The sequence below is a fragment of the Cheilinus undulatus genome, linkage group 15 (genome assembly GCF_018320785.1).
Source record: "Cheilinus undulatus linkage group 15, ASM1832078v1, whole genome shotgun sequence".
NCBI lineage: Eukaryota > Metazoa > Chordata > Actinopteri > Labriformes > Labridae > Cheilinus > Cheilinus undulatus.
The window spans coordinates 18766477-18793019 of NC_054879.1; the positions used below are offsets into that span (position 1 = coordinate 18766477).

General features: G+C 38.9%; 1 protein-coding gene across 4 annotated transcripts in view; it reads right to left on the reverse strand.

The window, feature by feature from the left end:
• Positions 1-26543, reverse strand: part of epha3 (eph receptor A3) — a 130996-nt gene that overhangs the window by 35024 nt on the left and 69429 nt on the right. For all 4 annotated transcript variants that reach the window (XM_041806798.1, XM_041806800.1, XM_041806797.1 and 1 more), the window contains 6 exons: positions 22005-22364; positions 15610-15734; positions 6186-6348; positions 5649-5754; positions 5170-5234; positions 2554-2679 (listed from right to left, as the gene is read on the reverse strand). In XM_041806798.1, the coding sequence (XP_041662732.1) occupies positions 2554-2679; positions 5170-5234; positions 5649-5754; positions 6186-6348; positions 15610-15734; positions 22005-22364 (945 nt within the window). The remainder of the gene's footprint in view (positions 1-2553; positions 2680-5169; positions 5235-5648; positions 5755-6185; positions 6349-15609; positions 15735-22004; positions 22365-26543) is intronic.

Sequence of the window (26543 nt, forward strand, 5' to 3'; positions counted from 1 at the left end):
TACCATTTGTTGTCACAGCCCATTAGACACCTCAGGAACTCAGCATCGTGGCTAATGCTAAGCTAGCCAAAGAAACGATTGAAAATGGATTATAAAAAAAAGGATGTTCAAAGTCACCCAAGTTCCAGGCTCATGAGAAAAGCTACAGTAAGGGCTACGTAGGTGGGGATAGCAGCATTAGAACGGCAAAACAGATGGCTTCCAGAGTAAAAAAGAAGTGGCTATGATTTATGGTTCAGAATTTGTACAAGTTTTTATGCCCTGTGTCATATACCACAACGCCGGTCTCAGAGGGTTAGGAACTGTTTGTGAGGCCCAATGTCTCCTCAAATTTTTACAGGGTTTTCTGTCTTTTTTCCCCACATCTGAGCTTCTTTACAAAAGATAGACTATCACGGTAATTTTATCATGGTTTTAGTCACTTCTCATTTATTAGCACCTACTGTCCACCTTACAGCAACACATTATATCCCAAAAGTCTAGTAGGTGTCAAGCCTCAAGAGAATTGTTGTCGCTGAATGCTAGCAATAACCCTAATTTTGTTTTTGCTTTCATGCAAAATGAGACATGAAAACATTGTAAAAAAATAAATAAAAAAAAAAAAGCAACGATAAAAGTATACAGTTCTTATTAATACACATCTAAAGTTTGCTGTTTTGGAGCTGATGTGTAATATATAACATGTTTATCTTTGTTGTCATTTTAAAGCTGCTATCCAGCCTGGATAAAAATAGACTTTTGCACAGTCAGATGTTCAGCATCGTGTTAGAATGGAGAAGCACTAAAATAAATATACTTTGCCTCAGCCAGGCACTGTTGGCATTAAAAATGTATAGCATACTGTAGTGTAGCCTTCTTCAGTGTGAACTCAACTATATGAGAGGGCACCGGGGTCAACTTTTATCAGTTTAGAACCAGGATATAGATAGTCCTATTGACTAGATATTTCATAGTTTATATGTTATGTTATTGGTAACTTAATTCAGCCTTTTTGTTTAAATGTTCCCAAATGGTTAAGCAGTGGAGATCAAGGATGAATGGATTCATTTTTTTAGTATTAAACTTCAACCAAGAAATAGAGAAACTGTTATTACTGGATTCTAAATGCACTTTTAAAAAGAAACTTTAAAAAAAAAATACTTTGCCCTTCCCATTTTTATTGTAGCTCTATAGAGATTAATACTATGTCTCTATTATGAACTATGAAAAATGCGTTGCCAAGTGTATTGTAGTCCAGTTTAGAGTCAGGAATTACACTCTCAGGCCGTCCTGACAGCTTTACAGTGTGCAGAACTGGTGGGACTCTTGAGAGCAGCCTCCTGTTATGTGCTGTGTTCTTTACTCTCCATCTCTTCTGCCTGCACTCCAGCATGAATCACAGTGCATTACCCTCCCGTCTGCACTCCTGCTCAAGTTATCAGGGAGAACATGTGGAGAAGAGAGGAAGCTTGTTTTACTGTGGCAATCATTAGACTGGGTTCAGAATTAAAGCATCAGGCTGTAACCGGTGGGAGGTGATGAGGGACTGAAGAGAAATGAAGAAAAGAAAGAGGGAGGTGAGCAGAACAACTTCTAATTTCACTATCTCCCCTTCATCATAGTGGAGGGCTGAAAAGAGGAGACCTCAAGCTGGGGTTTTAAATGCTTCTCATTTCAAGCTGTGCAGTATATGGCACAAAGTTAAACTAGCCTGCTGCTATGAAGATGTAGATATATTGCAGCTCTACATGCATCTCATTTTAGCTGTATGTGGTCGTGAACTTGGTGTGTCTTTGTGATTTAAGTAGAGTGTGAAGGGTAGGAGAGTGGCATTATGAGGGGAGAGAAGTTCAGGGAGAAAATAAAGCATTTGTGTCAATAATTTGCTTTCAGCACTTTGTTTTCTTTAACTAGAATGACTTTTCAGTGCTTGTTTTCTGCAAATAGGTAACATTAAATCATCAGAGCTTAAAAGGACATCATATTTTGATCTGGAGCATTTTTTTCACTGTAGAGGTCTCTCTTTTATAATCAGTACAGTACCTAATAAAATGTATGAGACATCAAAATATTGTCAGATCAGATTAGGTGTAAAGATGACAATTTGCGTCAGTATTCTTTAAAAAAATTTAAACAAATTTTTAAAACAAAAACATCACGCTTTGAAAAAATCCAGATTCACTGACAGACAGTCATTTGACCTGGGCTTAAAAGGTAGAACCAAAAAATGAGAGAAACAGGAAGAAATAATCCCTCCCAAAAGCTTAACTCTATAATATTGTTTTAGTGTTTTATATAATGTATTTAGGGAGACTGATTGATAAATATACATCTTCTGACCTTTTTCCTTTTTTTTTTTTTTTGTTGTAAATTTATTGCACATTGTTAGTAGAGTATTATCTTCAGGTGGCTCATGTTTACCTGACAGTGTAACTGTATTGTGCTTTCTTGTGCTGGTTGGATCTTAGAATACCTGATTGTTTTTCAGTTAACATTTCTGATTAAGGCATTGGACATGAAAATAAACAATTAATTTATTAATTTGGCCATCATACTGTGTCTGTCTGTTCTCACCTGCTCCCACCACCTTATCAATAGCTATGCAGGAGGCGTCCAGCTCTTTAGCGAACTCGTGCACAGCCTGGCTTGGGTCCTCGTAGGTGTGAGGGTCCACATAGGTCCTGATACCTGGCAAACGCACTGCAGAGAGCAGAAAGAAGGTTGTGTGTGTTAGTGACTATTTCAAAGGTCTCGCTTTTTTGTTAGTTGCCTACACCCATACTGTATGGCTGCTTTTCAATGGCTTCAAACGCCGCTGTGGCAAATCACACAAAACATCTCTGGACAAAGGAAAGAATGCTAAAACACAGTGATAGCATATGCTTAACACTGCTAAACCTGAAAGTATACATAGTCCTCATATGTGTGGCAAGAAATATTTTTACGTGATGGGTCAGAATGCACAAATTATATATTATAATAACAGCAGTTTTAAAATAATTTACATGGTCTGTTTGTAAGTGAAACCTTTCTATGTGCACCCAATATGTTAAAACACATCAAAATTAACAAAACAGAAAAAAAAAATGTAGAAAATTGTAATCTGGCAAGATGGATGCTTCTCCCCAGTGCAAAACACATGACAGCCTGCTTGGAGGCTGCACAAAGGGACTCTCTGACCGAAAGAAACAAGATTCTCTTGTCTGATGAAACCAAGGTTAAACTATTTAGCCACGGTTCTAAACATTATGCTTGGAGGAGACCAGGCATTGCTCATCCCTGGCCCATTACCATCCCAGCAGTGAAGCATAGGGGTGGCAGCATCATGTTGTTGGGGTGTTTATCAGGAGCAGGGGCTGGGAGAGTGGTCAGTGTTGAGAGAGTACAGAGATATCCTAAATGAAAACCTGTTCTGCAGCACTCAGGATCTCAGACTGCACCAAAGGTTTACTTTCCAACATGACAATGATCCTAAGCACACAGCCAAGGCAACACAGGAGTGGCTTAGGGGCAACTCTGCGACTGTCCTAGAGTTAGAGCTCTGACTTGAACCCAATCAGAATCTCTGGATAACCTGAAAATGGCCATCCACCAACAATCCCGATGCAACCTGACTGATTGGGAGGATTTGCAAAGAAGAATATCAGAAAATCCCCCAATCCCAAAGCTTCTTGTGTACAATATCTAAAATTCACTTTGCATGATGGGGTACTGAGTGTAGATTAATGAAAGAAATAATGAATGCAAACAATTGTCGGGGGTCTAAATACTTCATGAATGCACATTAAGTACTGTTTCAACCAATTTTAAAAGTATAATTCTCTGAATACTACACAGAAGAAGATAACTTCGATTGGCTACTGCAGGTATGCCATAAATCTTGTCTGATATTCATGATTCAAGACTGATAGAGGCTCCAACTCAAGGAGTAGTTGTATTGACCCCACACGCTTCAAGATTATTTGGGCAATAGAGAACTAGTTGTAATAACTTTTATTATCTGTATAATATGCTCTGTTTCTGCTCTACAATATGTGATCATGGTCTTGGTCACACAAATAAATGAAATGAAAATGAATTGGGCCACACCCACAGATCATGGGGGGCCAACTGGACCTGAAATTTGACCCTAAAATCTTCTAGTGTGTGGCCAGCCAGTGTTGATTAAAATGCTGTAAAAGGAAAGGTTAAACTTTGCACCAACACTTTATATCACTTCTTAGTGGGCTGCAATGAAACACAGGGGGGATTTGCACTAAAATAACTGTAGACATAAAACTATGTATGATCAGACAGCAAAACCTTCCATTGGTTTGGTAAAGTAACTATCAAAACAATCAAAAACTCTTTAATTATACATTTTTTCCTGTGAGTATTGGTTTAAGACAGACTTTAAACATAAATAAATAAGTAAACCTGTCCTTTGAGTAATAAAATCATACTTTATTAGCCCCTGAGGGGAAATTAATGTTGTGCTTCTGACCTGGCCTAACGATTCATGAAGCTGCAGATAGCTGCACTTCAGTGCCTGGGGAGTTTGGGGGGCGATACTTAGGTCAAGGTGAAAGGAAGGAGTATTTCTAATATATAATGGCTGTGGAGAACTAAAGTAGGGCATAAATAAGAACAAGCAACCAAGATGTGGCCAGGGATTCATAGGCTATGAGAGTTTATTTTAAACCTGTCATCCTTCTGTATTGTGTCACATCAGTTGTACCTACAGCTTTACGCCGCATTGATCTAATTTACATCTGAAAATGTTTTTTTGATAAAAATGACATTTTAAAAAAATGTAAAATCAACTGAAGGACTGTCCTCTGGAGTAAAACCTATAATTAAAGGTTATAAACCTAAACTTTCAGTACGTGCAGCAGCCTGTCAGGAAACAATTTGATCCTTTTTCCTTCAAATGAAGCCTTTAGGATTGGTTTTTAAATGGACCGAGAAACCTCCACTCAACATAGTCTCGGTCCGATTACTGTCATCTCATATGACCAAATGAAGCCAAGTAAAGGGGAAACTACTCCAAGCTTAAAGAAGATGCTTGGTAACAATAACTGTTGGTAACTGTGTGTAGGAACAAGAACAACCGAAAGTAATTGTCTTATATAAAGAAATCTCTGCGTTTTTCTTCTAAAAGAGTACAGAGGGCAGATCGAACCAGGCCTCAGGAACCAGTCCAGTACTTACAGTGACCATTGCCAAAGTGCAGTCTTTTCTCATCAGGATGTTTGGATTTGCTGTGGCAACAAAACCTGCCAATGCAAACAGAAAGAGGTCATAAGAAGTGCCACATTGCCCAATAAGAATTCACCCCTTGGCCCTGCCTGAAGAGCTCTGTGTATGTGTATGTGTGTGTGTGTGTGTGAAATCCCAGCTCTTATAAGTCTAGAGAGGATCAGTAAGTCTTATAATGAGCCTTGGATTTATTCTCTCTCTGAACTGTACTGACTGCCAACTTCAGCCACACTCACCTACAAATACACAGACACACAAACTCCTGAAGTTTCACCTACACACACTGTAGTGTACCAACACATTCACCTGAAGATAAAATATTAGAAACAGGCTAACAGAGAAAACATACTGGATGAAACATCACTATTTACACTGTGTTATGTTTGCTGGTAAATGGTAATTTTTTTAAGCCAAGTGAGTACCGGACAGACCTGCCAATCAGGACATAGAGCAGCACAGTGAGCAGGATGATGGCCACGGCAGAGGAGATGGCGATCAGAACAACTTGGCTGCTTTCACTGGAGATTGAAAAGGCTGCTGAAAGACAGAGAACAACAGGCAGAGGTGACTTATTTTTGGTGGTGCTGTTATTTAACTTATACAAACACACACATAAAATCCTTCAAATCCTTTGGTATCCCATAATGTAAATATATCAGATCCCTGAGGTTTAAAGTTATATATCCAGCTTGCAGGAAATGTTAAAGCCTAAAGGACAATATAAAACCTTACCATATAGAATAAAAAAGAAAAAAAGAAAATCACTATAACAGCATAATGCAAGTATCAGTAAAAAACTATGTCACCTCTACATCTTTAAAGGACATTACTTTCAAAATACATTGCTCCAGAGTGTCTCCTGTATTAATACTTTTTTCTTATTCCCCCATGCCTAAATACTGATCTTACCATTATTTCTCCTACAGCAGGGATATACTTGAAAAATTCCTGTTGTGTTCTGAACTTACAATCAGGGCTGGTCTCAAACTGGAAACTGGGGCTGCTGGCTCCGTATCCTGCAGCGGTGCGAGCTCTGATCTGCAGCAGGTAAGCCGTGTTGGGCTTCAGACCATTCAGAGTCACATTACAACCCCGAGCACGCAGGATGGTGTAGCTGGTCTCCTGTTCTTCCTGTAAGGCACGGGGGAGATCAAAAAAAAAGACAGGGACACAGAGAGGAATTAAATATTTGTGCCATTTCTATGTTTGGAGAAAAAAGTATTTTAGTACAGGCTGGAATTTTCAATAACCACATTAGAAAGAGTTGTATGATAAAACACAGTAAGTATTACACACATGTACATCAAACTCATGTGCAAACACTGAGAAACATCTTGGGCAGTTTTGTAGGTTTCTTCCCGATCTGATGAATTATGCCTTTTGTATTTTATGACTTCTCTCCTACTGATCTCCACTGATAAAACAACAGCAGGATTTACACACAGAGTGTGCATGCGACACATTGTTTCCAGATGTGGGAAGAAGAAAGTGGTGGAGAAAAAAATGAGTGGGCAAGGGAAAATTTGGAAGAGAAAAGATAGAAGGCAGCCCTGAGTTTCCATGAGTAGTTTTGCTCTATTGTGCTCTAAGCCTTTTAGATGTAAACTTCAAACTGGTGAGAAATTAATGATTGAGTTTATGTCAAATAAAAAAAATCCTATTACACCAAGATTTTTATTTAACTTCTTGTCGTTAAACCCTATTTCATACTCTTTTTTAAACCACATTTGAATTAAAGCACAAAAATGTAAAACATGCACTTTTTTTTTCTTTTTTTTTTCCTCAATGTGTAACCGCATCTTTCTTGCAGAAAGTAATAAAGAGTGGTTTCATTTACCTTTTTATGGGCTTGACAGCAAAGTGTTTAATTTTTAAGGAAAATATTGTTAAAGATTTAATAGGTAGAATGTTATATATTTATAAATATATATGTGTGTATAAAACATAAAAATAATGCTGACGAGATGTTTGTGAGAACACAAAGGTCCAAATAAAACAGAATTAAAGCTGCTTTCATGTGTGGGTCAGTTAAATGTCCTGTACCCAGAGCTAAGCCTGTCTGTGAGTATAGATGTAGAAACGCAGCGGTTCACTGTAGGTGGGTTTTATTATGATAAAGTCCTCCTCCACAGGGACACTCTCTCCAGGTGATACCCATCATCCAAACCAAATAAAGCTGAATATTTCATGCAGAGAGCTCATCCAACTCTGGTGATCTAAAGCTGAATACTGCATGTATGACAGTTAAAATCTGGGATAAGTCTGGGTCTGTTTGTTCTTTGATTATTTGGAGTTAAAAAGTAAAAACGGCTGTAACAAAACTCTGGGGCATGGATGCTAACCTTCATAATACTAAATCACTAATAGAACAGGTTTCTGTAGTTTGAAAAGATGTGAAATGACATGTTTTGTCACACAGTTTGACAAATTAAAAAATAAGTGGAAAAATCGGAAAAATTTCAGTGTTTTATACAGAAATCAGCCCAAGGTAGAATCACAGGTAATACGAGAGCTGACATCTCAAAAATATTCTAAAATATATGGTTTGTCTGAGAACCGTGCCTGACTTTTTTTGATGATTAAAAAATAAAATAAAAGTGAAATGCCTTAAAAAAGTAAAATGCTGTATCCAAAGAAAGTGATGGCAAATAAGTATGGCAAATAGGTCAAATAAAAAACCCAACAGTATTTACATTTTATGCACAAAAATATTCATGTCATGCTCGGGCTGCAACAACAAATTGATGAAATCAATAAAAATCGATAATTAAAAGTGCTGGCAACAATTTGTGTATCTATTTGTTGTGTTGTGCGATTATTGCGTCACTGTTTACGTCACACACAGACAGCTGATAAACTTTACTTTTGCTTAGTTTAGTACTTCTCTGATTATAATCTGATGATTAGCGAAAAAATTGAGTAGATATATTCATCATCAACCGTGTCTCATGATGGAGATGAGACGCTAACAATCTAAAAATAGCTTGTTGTCGTAAAAACTCTGGCAGAACTTTAGTTTCTGTTCTGAAACGAGACTGGATAAAAACACTAGCGCTGGACTGTCAGGCGTTAATGTAGTCCATAATATTTACCTCACTTTGTGTTCTAAATGTCCGCTTAAACAGGAGAGAGGAAGGAAAAGCGTGAGCTGCAGTCACAGGGCGAGAGGAGCAGCTGGATGTATGAGTGTCTGTGTGACAGAGATAGTTTGTGTGTCTGTCCGTGAGTGTGGGTCGGTCTGACAACAAGCACGAATTAACTAACGTTAGCTTGTTGAATAAGTGAGTGAAAAATGTTTATAAGTTATAATATCAATAGCTTTAAGAGGCTGAGGCTTACCTGTGGCTCCTCTGGGATAAAATAATTGCAAAAGGACGTAACAAAAGCAGAATCCCGTTATAAAAGTCTTTCATTCCAATCACATCCAGGCTGTCGTCTTTAGTATGATCTTAGAGTGTTTATTTCTGTTTTTAAGGAGGGAGACAAGGTAAAAACATGAAAAATATATTTTTAATTTGTAAAAAAATCATTTTTTGTTCTAAAATCTCTAACATTATCTTGACAGCCTCTGAATATCCATGTTCAATATTTTTCTAAGGGACCCTGCAGGGGGAAAAAAACACCCGATTCATCGATGAATCGAGAAAATAACCATCTAATGAATAGATGATTGAAATCATCGTTTATTGCAGCCCTATGTCATACCGCATGACAAATTTGGGTACTTAAATTACAAATATGTGAAAAGTAAAGTATAAATTTAAACGGCCACATATGTTTCCGGAAAATTCTGATTTGGGACAACAAAACTAAAAAAAATTCCATTCCATTCCTTGAAGTTTGGACAAAATTCAAAATTTTAGCCTTAAATGTCTCCCATCCATATTGTATATCTCAAATTCTGCATTTCTATAATTTTAATGTGACATGTATTGTCATGGTGGCTGCGAGTTCAATCCCCCAAACTCAGCTCCATAACTGAAACCCCCACACTCAGCATTTTCAATGAGTTCAGACGAGCACTGCACAGAGCACCAGAGATCCCAGAGAGCATGTACATCCTGGGATTCAAGAGCACAGGTGCATTCTGGGACCGCCTTCAACACAAATGCAGAAGTTCACTTTTAGATGCATTTCTCCCTCAGTACAAGAAATTTTTGAATGAAAACAAATGTTGGGTTTTCTGTTTAGTAAATATATGATGTGCCTTTATCATTGAACAGAGTCATCAGTTTAAAACAAGAAAGAAACAGCGGAGCTAGGCAGCACTGGTCTGTACTCGTTATACTGTATATTGTTTTGACTGCGAGTCCTTGTGTCTCTTCAGTGTGAAGCAAAATAAGTAGCAAATATGCATTATATTAGGTAGCACAACACCGTTAGCTCATGTGGCATTTTACCCAGACACATAAAAGTGTGCAAAGGAACGTTGTTTCTTTAAACTGCTCATCCAATCCTTGATGCAGACAGATCTGTCGTGACATCTCTCTCTATGATGCAAACTGTTCAATAGAGGGAAAATATGGGAAAGCCAATCTTAAATCTTAATGACAGCCTATTAGGGATGAATCCAACAATCCTTAAAATGAGCTACACGTTTTGCAGCACAGCCAAGCTCATAAAAGCCATCAATGCCGTATCATGCTCAGGCATACTCAAATCTTCCGTTTATAGAGCTGGTTACAAAGGGGAACACATTGGTATGGGCAAGGGCATAAACACACACACATATACACACACTAAAAGAAATGTCCCGCCCATTAATGGAGTGGATCAGACTTTTATGGAGCACAAAGCTTTATAAACCGCCTTATGTGTGAGGAGGTAACCGATACAGCAGACCTGCACAGAGACGACTCTTCATCACGACCATAAATCTACTCGCAGCTTGTCACTGTTCCGCGTTCCAGACAGCATGTGATCCCCTGAAAATCACACACAGGTGTGGCACAAGCACCCCTGTGTGTGTATTATGTGCGAGTGTGTGAGATACAGAGAGACAGAGAAGGAAACTCAGGTCAGGCGTCTCCTTTTCACGCAGGCTGTGGCCGGACACACTGTGTGATCGAGATCTGGTCCACTAGTGTGTGTGTGAGCGTCTCATCAAAACACAGCTAGAATTTAATATGGCCTCTGTGCTGCGTTATGCTTTGGCAATCTAAACAAAGCTGTGGCAAATTATAGCTTGTATAACACACACACACACGCACGCACACAAAACAGATAGAAACCTCGCAGAGAGCCCAAAAACAGGAGATGTTCAGCAGAAGTCTTGTAAATACAGTCTTTTAACTCAGCATTCCTTCCATCTAAGACTAAATAAACAACCCAAATTAAAGCAGATTAGAAGCTCCTTCTCTGCTTTTTAGATTACTGTGATAAAACATGAAAAAACAATCAGGAAAGTGTATTCCCACAAATTTTATTTCCTGAAAGTGCTCTTGGAAATGCCTTATCGGTGGCAGAACACCCTTTAGCCCTCTACAGCAACAGCAAGTTCATATAGCTAGCCTGGGATTTCCAAAGATGAAACACCTCTAGTCTTCTGGGAAGCTGTCCTGTTGGAAATTCCCAAGAATATCATCAAACATTCATAAAGAATTCCCATATATATGGCCCAGAGTTCAGAAACAACCCTCATATTTTGGAAACTCCTGGTTCTACAACAGTGTGATGCAGATAGTTGTGATGGTAAAGAGCTGTGTTAATGCAGACACAGGCAAAAGACTTGTTGGTCTTTAGGGGGTCAGCTGACGTTAACGAACCTCTCAACAACATGAACCTCTCTACAATTTACATACAAATATCCCTAAGTCATGAAATGTTATGTCCACTAAATTCCATAAATAATCAAACCCTGAGAAATTTAAAAGATATTTTTTGAGAGTCCTTCAATACCAGTATTTGTAATCAGGCCGTCCTGCAAGTTTGCCTGGGCCCCTTAACAACCCAGAGAATCTCGGTGCTACTTTTTAGCAACTTTGCACACTTCTCACATACTACTGCCACACTTAACACATTTTTGCAACATTTTAACCCCTTTTCATCACCTTTTTCCTGACAATTGTTTCCACTTCTAAAAATTTTTTTCACTTTCAACTCATTTTCCACTTTTTTAACCCTTTTCTGCCCATTTTTGCTACTATTGACCATTTTTTCTACTTTAAACTAATTTTTGCTGTTTTCAACATACTGTGCTACTTTTAACAAATTTTGTGACTTAATCCTATTGCATCACTGCAACTTCAGACAAATTTTTGCTATTTTAAACGCATTTTGGCTGCTTTTAACTAAATTATGGTACTTTTTAAAGTTTTTGACACTTTTCAACTTTTTGTAATCAATTTCTCTGCCTGTTTTTGCTACTTATGACACCTTTTGTCACTGTTAACAAATTTCTGTCACTTGAAACCCAATGTTGCCACTTTATAATTTCACCACCTTCTCTGCCAGTTTTTGCCTCTTTTTACCTCTTTTGACTCTCTCAAGTAATTATTATTGAATCTTTTTAGCTGTTTTACCTTACCTAAAAAAATCTTTTAACACATTTTGTCACTTCTTAACCTATTTTCTTGAATTTATCTGCCTGTATTCACCAATTGTAACTGCATTTTCTTATATTTTATGTTATTTTTTGACACTTGTAACCCCTTTTCACAACATTTTCCATGCTGTTTTTGCCATTTTTAACCCACTTTTAACACTTAAAACACATTTTGGCACTATTAATCAATGTTTTGCCACTTTTTAATGCTATTTCCCACTTTCCTGCCCATTTTGCTACCTTTTAGCTGATTTGCCAATTCTAACCCATTTAGCCTCTTTAAGCTTCATTTGTCCCCTTCCTTAACCCAGTTTGCCTTTTCTAACCCCTATTCACCTCTTTCTCTCCCTCTTTTTTGCCAATTTAACACATTTTTGCCTTTTTAACACATTTTTTTGTCTTTTTTGTGAAAAATAAATACATAAATTCTGCTACACAATCAGCAGTGTTGGGGACTTTTAAGCCTTAGCAGTCGTTGGCCCCTCTCTGAGATTTAATGTGGTCTTCTGCTTCATGGCTGACTTGCTGTTGTCCCTAAACACTTCCACTTTCAAATAATATCACTTCCAGCTGGCTGTGGAATATCCAGCAGGGAGGAAATTTCATAAGTTGTCTTATTGCAAAGGTGGCATCCACCACAGTACCACACTTGAAGTTCCTAAGCTCTTCAGAACAACCTATTTTGTACTGCAAATATTTACAAATGGAGAATGCATGGCTAGGTACTTGATTTTATACATCTGTGGCAACAGGTCTGATTGAAACACTTAAATTCATTAATTAACAGGTGTGGCCAAATACTTCTGTCCATATAATGTACATTTTCTTAAAGGAAATTACCCATCGGGTGGATATGCAAAGAAATTAAATCCTTATTTTTAGTTGTCTGGAAATGTAACACAAAGTGGCTGCATCACCTTCAGCTTGTGAGTCCAGTCACTTTAGATTTACCATGGTAGGCCAGATGATTGTAAAGATCAATATTCACATTTAACCTCATACAAGAGGAGCCCAAATCATGTCTTAAAATACCTCTTTTGCCCTGCCTCATACATAAAACAGTCTTAAACTGTAAAAAAGTGTGCTGTCACTTTAAGACTTTCCTTGAGAGCCATCTGTTTAACTCCCAAACTCTTCTGATAAAACTTAACAGAGGTATGCCTTTTGAGTGATGTGTGGTTGTTGGAAAATGTTCTCTTTTCTACATTAAGACAGCCTAACGTCATCACTAAATTACTATTGGATTACAGGATAAAGTACACTGTGTATGTCTGTTTCAAACTTATGTAAATACAGACAGAGAAAGCCACAAAGTAAAAAGCTAAATGTCTGCCTGATGCAGCAAATCTGAACATCTTCTTGCTAAAAGCTTCCCTTTGATCTGCCTGTTTTTGTGTTTTGTTTTACTATCCTGTTTATGTGTATATGCAATTATGTCTGCATGTGTCTGTGTATGTGTCTCTGAAAGCCTCTCTCTGTCTCATAAGTGAGTCATGCTGTGCTCTTGATGTGGGGAAATTTGTGCTGCGACTCTTGTCCTCTGATGGCCTTGATGCTTGGCATGCCTGAGGCCATCAGCGTCCCTCTGCCTGCCACACGGAGAGACCTCTATCCTGGGTTGTCATGGGAGTCTCCCCTGGTTGCCCCAGTTCCCTCTGCAGCATGGAAAGGTCTTTTGTCTGGGGTTTAAAATCCGTGGATATGTATGGCTGCTGTGGAGAATCCTCTGGGAACTTTGTTTGTGAGTGTTTTTGTGTGTCTGTACCCGAGTGTCTCCAGTAATTCCTGAGAGACGATGCGATTAACAGGGATCAGTGTAAAAGGCCCAAAGATTTTTCATAATAAACGTCTGTCACACTGACTCTTCCTGAGAACCGAACCATTTATTTTTCTCCTTATCATCTTTTAATAAAAATACATCTTTGGTGTGTGAGCATGTGTGTGAGATTTATAAGCCAGTGTTAAGATTTAGACCTGCAGTGAGCTCTTACCCAGCATCAGTCATTAACTTTTCCTTTCGCTGTTTTCCGGCCCTGTTTTAACAACTTAGGTAAGGATGGCTGAGCAGGGAGCAGAGTTTAGAGAGGAAACAGCTTCTGTCGGCCTACTAATCAAGAGATTAGGGGCCGCTGTTGGCATTCAGGCAAACCGTGATCCGGGACACACACAGACACACACACCCTAAATCTGCCAGAGTGATTAAACTTGCATCCACGGCTAATTTCACCATCAAATGTCAGCTATAGCACAGCATTGGTGCTGAAAGCCATTGTAATTCGTTCTGCACTAATTTCCCCTCACAGAGGAATGGGCGACCCCACAGACGCATTTACTGTCTGCCATAAACCTTGTCTCCATTAGGGAGCAGAGGGGAGAGGAGGACAGGATGAGAAATAGGAGGAGAGCTGAAAAGAGATGAGAGATAGAAGAAAAGGAGGGAGGGAGGAGAGGTAGGAGGAGCAAATATAAAAGAGAGAAAAGAGGTAAAGAAGTACAGAAAAGAGGCGGGGTAGAGACAAGTGATAAAAATGCTGAATAGATAAGCTAAGCAAACATCCCTCTTTGACTCGGACTGTGCCCTTTTCAAACTCTATGTCCAGAGACCCTACAGATATCTGACACACTAACATGTCCAATTTAACCAACAGAAAAAATGTTACTTATGCACCAGCAGTCAAAGTACAATATTATCTGTCTGCATGTGTCAATTAATTCTATATGCCTGTCGCTGGAAAGGCTTATCATACTGTTAGCACCTGCTGCATCACATCATATAGGCTAGCTGGCATGCCGAAAAGAAAGTTGAGCATTTTCCAAAGAGCACCAGGAGAGAAGCAGCTTCCTCCCGAAAGTACCAGGCAATGAATATGCAACATCTTGCACAAACAGGAAGTGTCCATTTGGAAATGTCAAACAGAAACATTGGGTATGGACAGGAAGTAGTTTTTTTGTGACCATTTTCAATGACAACCAACTTAACAGAATTATTTTGTTCTATTAACCAAATGCAGTCCTTGTCTTTTGTGTATTCTGATGTTAATAAATTCAAATTTTCATATAAAGTGTTGGTTGTGATTAGGAGACATGATCTGTCATGTGGTATGGCACTCTGAATATTACTGAAAGGAGCATTAATGAAGAATCATACTTCTCCATGAGCTCATATGTGTGGCTTTGGGGTATAATCCAAGTGTCCCTGGTTGGAGGCTAAAAAAAAAGGGGATGTAGCCCATAAAAGCTATTCAAAATAGCCCATTATATTTTTATATTTTATCTTTGGTTTTCAAAATGTATTACAGCATACCAAAATCCTTTATCTATTTATTTATACTTGCATACACATTTGGCATCAAAGTCCAGGGTGGTTTTCTATACCATGAGTTAAATTAAATAACTGCTTAGCTCATCAAAAATGCATACTGCATCCAGTTAGGTACTGGAGCCACATTTGGAGCAAACCAGTGTGCAGAATAAAATGTTTATGCTATTTGACTTCAGTAAATGAACAAATTAATTAATTCATCAAAAAATGAAAGAATAAATAAAATACAAAAATTCACAAGTTGCAACTTCTTAACCTGATTTGACAAAATTAAATTTTATGTTATCATTTGAACCTTTTTTTCATAAGTTACACGATTTTCTTTCTTTCTTAGAGTGTAGAAATAGAATTTTGAACCTTTGAAACGGAGAGGAAAAGTCAATATCTTCCGACTAAATATGAAACATAATACAACATAAAAAACACATATTTCCCAAAGCTCAAATTGTCACAGAAGTGCAGTGAAAGTGCTTTTTTGCTTTGAGCCACATAAAGTTAAGTATTAACTTCTATATTCTGCACCAACCTTTTCGTAGTACTTGATTTCATAGTCGAGGATAATGCCATTGGGTCTCTCTGGCTCCTGCCAGGACAGGGAGACGCTGTTTCGAGACGTCTTCTCCTTTTTGATTACAGTTACCGGGGAGGGAGCTGGGTGGGAAACACAGACAGAGAGTGAAAAAAGAAAGAGTGAGTTTCTTTATAGTGAAGTTCAGTGGAAGTTCAGTCCCCAGTGTTGCATCCTGGCAATTGTCTATGGTTCCTGTTAGCCTAATTCAGTTTGCTGCCCATTGGGGCCACACTAATGTCTGTAGCCAAGAGTTGGTGGAAGTGGAACAGGTCCATGTACAAAATACAAATGCCAGTTTGTGAGGAACTACATGCATACACATATTGGCCTCCTCGAATAAAACTAACTCCAAGAATAAATGCAGAAAATGAAGGTACTCTATGAGCAGCATTAAATGACAAAGAAAATCCTTTTAGACCAAAACTCAAAACACTTTTTACAGAAAATGTGGGCTATTTTAGTGAAAAGGTTACCTCTGGGGAATAACAACTTTATCAATTATTAAGTTCCATGATGTTGCCCTATTGCTGCTGACTAAGTGAATTCTTACCAAATCAAATTGCTTGTTTTGAGGTATTTGTTGTGGTACCTCTAATTCCTCTGCATTACTCAGAAAAACTGTTAAGCTTTATACCCTTAAAACCTTTTCTTTCCTTGTCTTCGACTTCTGTCCTTGTCCCTTTCGGTGTGGTGCTTTCTCCCTTCGCCAACCTTCCTCACCAATCCCTCACCCATGTACTGCCTTGCCTCAGGGAGTTCACATGGTCCCAATCTAGTAATTCAGTGCATCCCTCCCGCTATCGAGCGCTGCCACCCTCTCCCTCCTTCTCTCTCTCTCTCCCTCTCCTCACTCCCTTTCTCATTTCCCTTTTTTACTGCTCTCTAATTGCCAGGCAGCTCTGGGGCCAGCCCAGCATCTGAGGCATCGACTTTTAATTTTATTAGACCACAGGAAAAAACATGTTTGTCTTTGAAATGTTCGAGCCTTTCTTGATTGTGATTATATAGTTGCCGAGTGTGTTCATGTGAGTGTGAGTTTGTGTGTGTGTTTGTGTCTTTCCGTGCATAAACTCGCGTGTATTTCCGCGGGAAGTTATTTTTTCTCTCGTAATGAATCCAGATGGGGAGAATCTGTTTCTATACCCCCTGCTCCTCCTCTCCTCCTCTCCCTCTGGTTCTGATAGTGGGGTGAGGCTGTGTTTTTTATTGGCTCTGTGGTTTATGGTGGTAATGATTTACTGTGTCTGGGCCGCTTGGAGGCAGCTTCAAGTTCCTCTCCACCTCCTTTTCCTTCCCCCGATTTCTCTCTCTCTCTTTCTACCTCCCTCTTACTCTCTCTGCATGTCTAACACTTTATTTGCTGTCGCTCTCTGTTTCTGTCTCTGGTATAACTCTAAAACTGATATAGCATACAAGGCCCAGAACAGCCTTAAAAAGTGGCCTTCATTACCTCTCACCTGTGATGTAAGGGACATGATACAGGGCTAAGAACACATCTAGTTATTCTGTACCGCACTGGTGGGCTATTGGAAGTGACAGAAAGTGTGCTGGTTGTCTGGAATTCACTCAATGGAGATGCTATTCTGTGGCATCGGATACTGCTAAACTCAAACATTGGCTGATTAAACTAGAACTGGTTTCTAGCATCATTCTCTAGTGGGGTTGGGGGATTGAAGGGGTCAGCAAATGGACCAGGATACACTTCAGGTTATTAGCCTGCTGCTATCATATAATGGAAATTCCCTTTAATAAGCTAACAGAATTAGATTATCAGTAATTTTGACTTAAGAAATTATCTGTTTTACTAAATACACATTAAGTAAACTCTTCCACCAGGGGGCTCTCAACCCAAACAGTAACAAAAGATCACGTCGAGGGCAACAGGGAATCATGGGATACTTTCCAGGTACTTTATCCCCAAACTTAAGTAGTATTGCCAATGTAACCATGCAAAGCAGATGGATTGGCAAAACGCCACGTCTATAGTGCAAATTCATCATGAAAAGCTCTGGTCCACATCGTTTGTGCCAAACCAAAAAAGGTTCTGACCAATCAGCGTCATTTGAGGTAATGGAGGCGGTAGCTACAGATGGGGCTTGTTGTACTGTGAGCAATGGCTGCTGCCAGTGTAGCGGTTAGCTCAGATGTAGTTAAGGTACAGAGGCAGTTTTATCAGATTAGGAAATTTCTTTACCAGAACAAGAACAAAAAGCCACATCAAAAGCTTCCCTTAGCAGAGAAGATGCTTTGCACTTCTACCAACACGCTTCAGCATGAATTGTAGGCAGTGATAAGCTCTGCCTTTCCACCGCATCAGCACAATCCTATAGGAGCTCAGGTTTCAACCACAACTGTGCATCCTCTTTTTGTCTTGTTGCTTTGACTGGCTCATATTGAATATGACATACAGAACATTTATCCACTCACTTTACAAGAATTTTTTTGAAAAGTCCTGCCCTTCCCAAACCGCTTCTATGGGAGATTTCCCTGAATGTGAAATATATGCCCTACTAGTCCATTTACAAAGCCATCTGTGATAATGCAGATATTATAGTAATTAAAGCTTATAATGTCAACAAAACCAGTGAAATCAGTATTATAATACAGTAAAAGCAGAGAACAAAAGTACAGATAAAGACACCAATAATACAAACCGACAATAAACCTTATGCTGATACCGATCCTTGGCAGGTATGTTGATGACTCAGAGGGAAATTTGCATGGCATGGCATATCTGTTGCATTTAATGACACCCAGACAGCTCCCTGCATTATTTCATTCAAATGTTCCCAAAAAAGTAACACTTACGGAGGTAGTGAAAATGTAAACAACACCCAGTATGTTGATATTATTATGGTAACCTGGCACTGACATCATAACCAAAAATCACTTGGTTTTATGTGTGACAACAACTAGAGTATGGTGCTAAAAGAGAGTGAATTTTTTCCAATCTAACAATAGTATTTTCTGTTTGTTTTTTCTATGTTTGGGTTTTGTTTGTTTGTTATTCAAAATGTCTGTATACATTTTCATCACTGCTATATTAGGGGTCAAATGTATCAGCCAATGTTTAAGTCTAACAGCTGGGATTAAAGCTGTATCAGAACAACCATCCATCATCTATCACGCTTATCTTATATGGGGTCACAGAGAGCTGGAGGCAATCCCAGCTGTCACTTGGTGAGAAGCGGTTTACACTGTGCACTGGTTGCCAGTCAATCACACAACTAACAGATAGAGACAAGCATGCTGTCACTTTCACATTCACACCTACGGGCAATTTAGAGCCACCAATTAACCTAATGAGCATGTATTTGGACTGATGGAGGAAGCCTGAGTGCACAGGGTGATCAATCACATTGAAAGGCAAAATCAGAACCAGAATTCCCATCATGAACCATCTTGCTGTAAGGCGACAGCACTAAACATTGCATCACCATGCTGTCCCATGTATCAGAGGGTCTAAATGACAGACTTGTCTTTACATTTCTTTCAAACAGAACACATCAATCGATGGCAGCTATTCAGTTCTACTTTGTGTCTTCCCATCTTCTAATCACACAGTTTTGTTTGTACTTTCTCTGTGACAGTACAGCTATTGATTTTTTACCACCTCATGACTTGTGAGGTTTACATTATTGATAAAAGACCTAAAACAAAGATGAAATATTGATGAGGCCAATAACTGCATCATAAACAGTAGAAAGAAGGATTCATCTAGCTGTGTTTATACAATAAACACTCCATGTGCCAAGTTCAGCTGCAGTTCACTCTGCTGATGTTAAATGTTGTTCACAGTAGTTATGACAATGACTGAAGGGCAAAGGAGGTAGAAGGAGGAGAGTTATCTGACAGCACCTTGACAGCGCAGCCAGGACACACGGCTCCTTCCCAGGGAAACACTTAATCCAGCTTTTAACAGCTTTGGCATCTGTACGTGTGTGTGTGAGAGAAAGTGTATAGACGGGTAGGGCTGGTGCACTGACATACCTAATCCTTGTAAACTCTCAGGGCTGATGGAGAGTGTGCAGCTGCAGGCTGAGAGACGACTGTGTGTGTCTGCGTGCATGGCAGGGAAAGCTGGTACAATGGCAAGGTGAGTGTCTGTGTGCATGATCCTCTGAAATGTGTGTGTGTGATTGATCCATAAAAGACTGTGATACATCCCTTCTTATGATCACTTAAATACTAAAGCTGTTTTTCAATATTCAGAGCACACACAAACTTCCTCTCCAAATCTAATACATATTCTAATCACAGAGAATCCTCTAACCACAAAGATTACAGTGCATACTAACAAAGGAATCCAAACCTTTGCCAAACCCTGTTAGCTTTTTCATTTAGATTCCCTTCCCTCAATTTTTCGGGCTTTTCAATTCCCTTGCTCTGCTCTCCTTATAAAAGAGTATCACTGATTCCTCAGCTTACACATTCACATACGTGCAAATTCTATATTTAGCACTCATTTGTGTTTGACACTTTAAAGAGGTCACATTAAATCTTGTCACATCAAATACAGTCAAGCTGTGACAACTGAGAGTAAACACTGCAGACATTCATCTGTATGTGCAGAACGGCTACACTTGACCTTTCACATAAGCATATTTATCACACTGACAAGCCTCTTGGTAAAGTTAACAAATGTTTGTTTGAATGTTTTCATCTTATCTTTATGTCAATGTTTGCCCTTCAGTCTGCTCCTAGAACACGCTGCAGTTAGAGCTGGATGCCGTACACACAGAATTATACAATCCTTAGTTTTAGCCTTGCCTTAATTTCCAGAGTGACTGCTTTATGAAACAGACCTGGTTAAGGAACTACCTAGAAAGCAGCAAGATATGTGCAAAACAAATGCGCAGCAATCCTTATTTGACAGATCAGTACACACTGAATTCAACTCTGAATATTTTAATAGATTTTTTAGCGTCTTGTCTGTCTGAATTTACACTTCTAGGGACAGGTACAGTGCCCAGGATTCAGACTTGCATCATGACTGTAGAGCTTGCAAGCATCAGACATCACATCGTGTTGTAATCCACATCTCATCAGTTAAAAATTCATTTCTCTGCCCTGTGAATTTCAAGCTTCTGTTAAATAAGTACATGCATGTATTCATACTCTTCCATCAACAGAGCAATAACATGCTGATGTAGATGGCCGAAGCACAAAGGTGTCTGTTTATGAATGGTGGACCACGATTGCTACTCCAAGTAAGGCTTCAATACAAAAAGGAAATGTTGACTGCACAACAAACACTGACAGTTCAGTATGGTACGATTATTAAAGTAGTATGGTACTGCTTTAATAATAGGGTATTTCTAACACATTTTTTCTGTTAAACTTTTAGAAAAGAATTTTTCAGTACAATTCAATATAGTCTAGTCAAAGTGTTTTGTTTTGTCTTTGTTTTTATGTTCTTGAAATAAGACAAATTCCAAAGGTTTAATTTTTCTACCCCAAAATAGCTAGCAGGCTTGTAGGAACCTGGAATTCAAAGATATTCCTGTGTTCCTCAATTAAGTGTGGCACATTAAGGCTCTCTGTCGGTGTTCAAAGTCAAAAAAGAAAGGGTCAAAGTAATGCCAGGTCCACCATGTTGAGATGCAGCATACTTGTTTGACCTTTTGTATGAAATCTTGTTCAAAAATAAAACTTTTAAATGTCCCATTCGATACAGTTGGCCAAAACATAGTGCAACACAAGAAGTTCAGAGTAGTGATTCCTAGACTTGTAGACAGAAACAGAGGATCATTCAGGGGAGAAATGAGGGGGAAAAAAAAACAAACCAAAGAATGAAACGGAATAAAACCCTGAACTCCTAACACCAAAATATGAACAATCACAAAGGCAAACTGTGTGAGAGAACAGTAAAGGGAGAGGGGGAAAAGGCAAGGAATAAATTGATGTACTAAAGTGAGACCTTTGTGCATTCCTTGCTTGAGTCAGGGAATTCTGAGGTTTGGCTCCACAGCTAGATTTATTTTACTCTTGGAATTTCAGAGAACCACTTTCCTTTGCCTTGTTCTTCTTCTCAGAACTGAATGTGTGGAGGGATATTTGTATAAAAGATTGATGGGTGTTTTAGGACCCCGTCCTCACTTTAAGAGTGTCTGTTTAAAGGATGAGGTACTTTTTTTTGCGAAGGAGGAAGATATTCGATCCTGGTCGTTAAACAAGAGAATAGGAGCCTGGGATCGCCTTGTAAATGTCCCAGTTGATGGCTGAAGTGCATATGCTTGGAACACATAAACTACAGACTTGTGTACTGTATATGTGTGAGTTGAAAACAGATTTTGACAGGTTTGGTTTGGTTATGTAAATGCATCAGACCATTAACTGTAACATCTCACCGGCTTGGTTGGTGGTGATGGTGACAGCAGCATACTGCCTCATCTTTGGTGCCAGAGACGACACTCCATTCTGTGCTTCGATCTCAAACGTGTAGTTGGTGTGAGCCAGCAGATCGCCCACTGTCACCGTGGTGTTGTGCAGGCCTGCAGCTCTTGGCAGGAAGCGAACGTTGCTCCGGCATGGCTCACAGCGCTGGGTCCCTGCGTTACTGCCATTAGCGGCGCCCCCACGACAGCGTTTGCAAAGGACGGTGAAGGTGATGTCTCTGCGCCCACCACTGTCCTCCGGCCAGCTCCATTCAAGGATTACTGAGGTCTCATTGATGGAGGAGATCACATTTCGAGGGGCTGAAGGAGGACCTGGATGACAGAAATAAAGTGAAAAAGAGGAGGTAGATATGAAGAAGAGAGAGGTATGGGTGTTAGGTAAGTTGGTAAAGAAGGTGAGGACATTGAAGAAAGGGACATAAGTCTTACAGCCAATTATAAGCAGTTCAACTAATATACTGAAGTACAGTTTCCTTCTCAGAAAAATAGAATTCATACAAGTGCAATGTAAAGACTGTTCATTTTTTCCTAATATGAGATATGTGCTCAGTCCAAAGGAACAGGGACTGTATTCAAGTAATCATCTTGCAAAATCAGCACATTTTATTTAAAGTAAACCACTTTCATGACATATGCCCAAGTACATCTGCCACTATAGTTACTCTGTGGCACACAGTAATACTGAGGTTTAGTTTATAGGACTCTGAGTATCTAATGGAGCAAATATCTGTTTCCTTTTTCCCTTTTTGGATCAGTAAGAGAAGAAAACAGCATGACACAAGCTCTTTCACAAAAAAGGCTCTCTCAAGTTCTGAATGACATATAAAAGTAAAAGCATCTTATTACAAACAGATTTGCCTGAATATTTCCAGATTTTTATATCGAAGCTATGACTGTAATTGCATGGAGGGCTAAACAAAACTGCCAAATAACTCCACAAGCCTGCAGAAGGAGGAGGAGGAGGAAAAAGATTGAAATAAGCTCACTGGATTGTGTTTGAAATTAAATGCTTTGTTTGGTTTGTTTGACTGACAAGAATTTGCTTCATTCTTAAACTATGCATAGCTCCTGTCGTGATGATCTGTATTATTGTTTCGGACTATTTTTATAAGACAGAGCTAAAAGAATAATACAAAAATGTTCAGAAAATATAATTAAAGCATCAAAAGCTTTGGAAGTTCCAGAAATATGAGACTTTCAATAAAATGTTAAAGGCTGTCAGAAATTTTACACATGAAAAGATAGTCAAAGGCAGTTTCTGTGACAAAATAATCAATTACAACCAGGCTCTAAATCAAAGAGTTACATCGTATACAGATTAAGAGAGGTTTAATGTACATTTACTATAAGTTTTATCAGGACAAAATGGTGTGGCTGTAAAGAGTTGGAAGTTAGAAATGGCTGTCTGTCTCTGTTGAATGATACAAAATATAACTCATGAAAAAATAGTTGACTTCAGATGCAGTGGATTTAAATAGTATTCAAATCCCCTTAGTTTCTTTCAGTTGTGTTGTGTTGCAGCCTGAGTGTGACAAGACAAAAGCCTCTCCTCAGTGCAAAACACATGAAAGCTCACTTGGAGTTTGCGAGAAACAAGATTATCTTGTCTGATGAAACCAAGATTGAACTCAGTTGGCCTCAATTCTAAACCCTTTGTCAGGCACTGCTCTTTGTGTACCCAATACCATCCCACAATAAAGCATGCTGGTGGCAGCATCATGCCGTGGGGAGGTTTGTCAGCAGCAGGAACTGGGAATCTAGTCAGGGTTGAAGGAAAGCTGAATGGAGCAACACACAGAGATATCCTCAATGAAAACCTGTTCAGCAGCCCTCAGGGCCTCAGACTGGACTGAAGGTTCACCTTCCAACATGACAATGACCCAAATGTTCTAAAGTGATCCAGCCAGAGTCCTGACTTGTACCTTTCAAACATCTCTAGAGAGACCTAAAAAAATGGCTGTCCACTGACGGTCCTCCACCAACCTGTCTGAGCCTGAGAGGATTTGCAAAAAAGAATGGCAGAAAATCCCCCAATCCAGGCATGTGAAGCTTGTGTCATATTCAAAAATACTTGAGGCTGCAATTTCTGCCAAAGGAAATTCAACTAAGTACTAAGAAAGGGTCTGAATACCTACGTCAATGTGATATTTCATTTTTTTCTTTCAATTTCTCAAATTCTGTTTTCACTCTGTTATTATGGGGTACTGAGTGTAGATTAATGAGAGAAAAACAAACAAAATTGAAAAATGAAGGGGTCTGAATACTTCCTGACTGCACTGTGAGTAATTACCCACGCCAATGACATCAGCAGGGGGTTATGTAAAGGGTTACGCATCTTTGTTTGTTTGTTTATATGTGTACAAGATAACTCGAGAACGGAAAGTCGGATCTTCACCAAACTTTCAGGGAATATTGGGATAGTGACAGGGAAGAATCGATTAGATTTTGGTGATGATCCGCGTACCCATTCGGTTTTTCTCAGACTTTGAATTTTGAACACCATAGTAATCAATGGGAGTGTGAGTTCCTCGGTGGCGCTGCTTAGGCGTGGGTCTGCCGCCTCAGACGGCCATTCTAGTTTCCTATGAGTTTCACCTGTATGTTAAGATGAAAGAAGAAACTTCATCACTCATGTCTGCATGTTCTTCAGCAGAGATGTCATAGGCATCAGGGATCGGACTGTGATGTCACTGTCTCACAGAGGTATAATGCCCTCCATCAGTTACTGGAAAATGCAGCCAAACGAATAGCATCCTTTTGCAATGCTATTACACCCAACACTGTTAAAACTCATAATGCTGACAAGATAGTGTAGATTTAATAACATACTCAGACATGACTCAAGTCCTATTTAAATTAAAGAAATGTCAAATGTAAGAATAAGACTTTTTAGAAGTATTTTAATACTTTCAATTAAAGAGAATGATTAAAGACCTAAATGATCTGCAGCAACCCTGGATTATTATAGTCTGATTCAGATTTGAATATTATCTAGTTTGTCAAGATCTTCTTCACAACTGTTGGTCTGATATCTGGCATCAGAGTAAACTGGGGCCTCATCTCTGTAGTTTTCTTTGAATCTACCCCGGACAGTCCTCTAGGCTCACCTACACCGCCAACTCCACTGATCACATCAGAATCCTGTAATCACAATAAGTTATAACCTTCACATGCATGCACATGTACACATGCAGGCAATCATAAACCAATTTCAAATGTCAGTAAAAAAGTGAACATGAAGATTAACATGTGACATCAATAATGTTGTGTAAGAGCTGAGGATGTGCAAGCATTTTCCACTCCTTCACTCAGGGACTGCTGTACTGATGATTCTCTTTAGACTCTTTCAGTCTGCTAATGTTAACAGATGCTAAAAATCAGTGGTAAAAAAGAAATGCTTTCACTGTTTTGAGCTGCTCAGAAAGTTAAAACAATATTGATGATCAGTGAGTTGAAATGGCACTTTTTGTGCACTCTTGTGCTAATTTGGAGGCGATGCTCTGGGACACAGGGGAATGCATTGATGCATTTTTAATCGCTGGAACTGAATTCTTGGGAGTAGACAAAATAAACTTCATACACTGCTTCACAGCTGTTAAAAAATGTCTCACATTGGATATACCAGGAAATACCATCAGGTTGGAAGTACTGTTTTAGTATTATGGGTTTAGGATTTCTCATATCTCTGCCCTTGGAGGATTTTTCCGGCAATACTTCTGTATGTCCTGAGTTAATTTTAAACAACCTCTATCACAACAGTAAAATCCCTTCTGAGATAATCATGATCATTATCTTCTAACAATGTGTCTATTCATCTACAGCCCTTCCGTCGCTCAATCTGTCCCAATGAGGTGAAATTTGCCTAGTTGACAAGATGGCATTGAGATAATGACAACAGGGACCTGCCGTGACTGTCTTTCTAATTAGGATTCTGTCGATGGCTGTGGGCGTCACATTGTGTTTTTTCTACTGTTCTCCACATAATGAAAGATTTTTTCCCTCCTCCTTTGCACGCTTAGTAGCGGATATATCCATAACCTGACATAGGGGAATGCAGAGATTTATAGTTTTATGGGGATTGTAGTTTGGAAGGCTTGCAGGAGGCATCTGCATCTGCAATCCATTTGCATCAGAGGGAGACAAAGGAGAATCATGTATGGAGCGGAAAAACACAATAAAAAAGGTTGTGGCTTGGTGACCTTTAAATAAATAGGGAATTCCAGCATTGTTTGTCTATTAACCTATGTTTTCCTCTGAATTGGGAAATTTCATGCTATTATAGCAAATCTTTAACTATTTTATGTGGAGAAATCCACCAATAAATGAGATCACACCCTATAAACATATTTAAAATGTCAAATGAGAGCCAGTAAAGGCTTATTTTACAAGTCTTTTTAAGCTTCCAGATTAAGTCTGCCCATGTTTAAGATGCATGACTTTTTTGACCAAAAATTCTTTGCTGTTGATAAGACTAAATTAAGTTGAGACAAG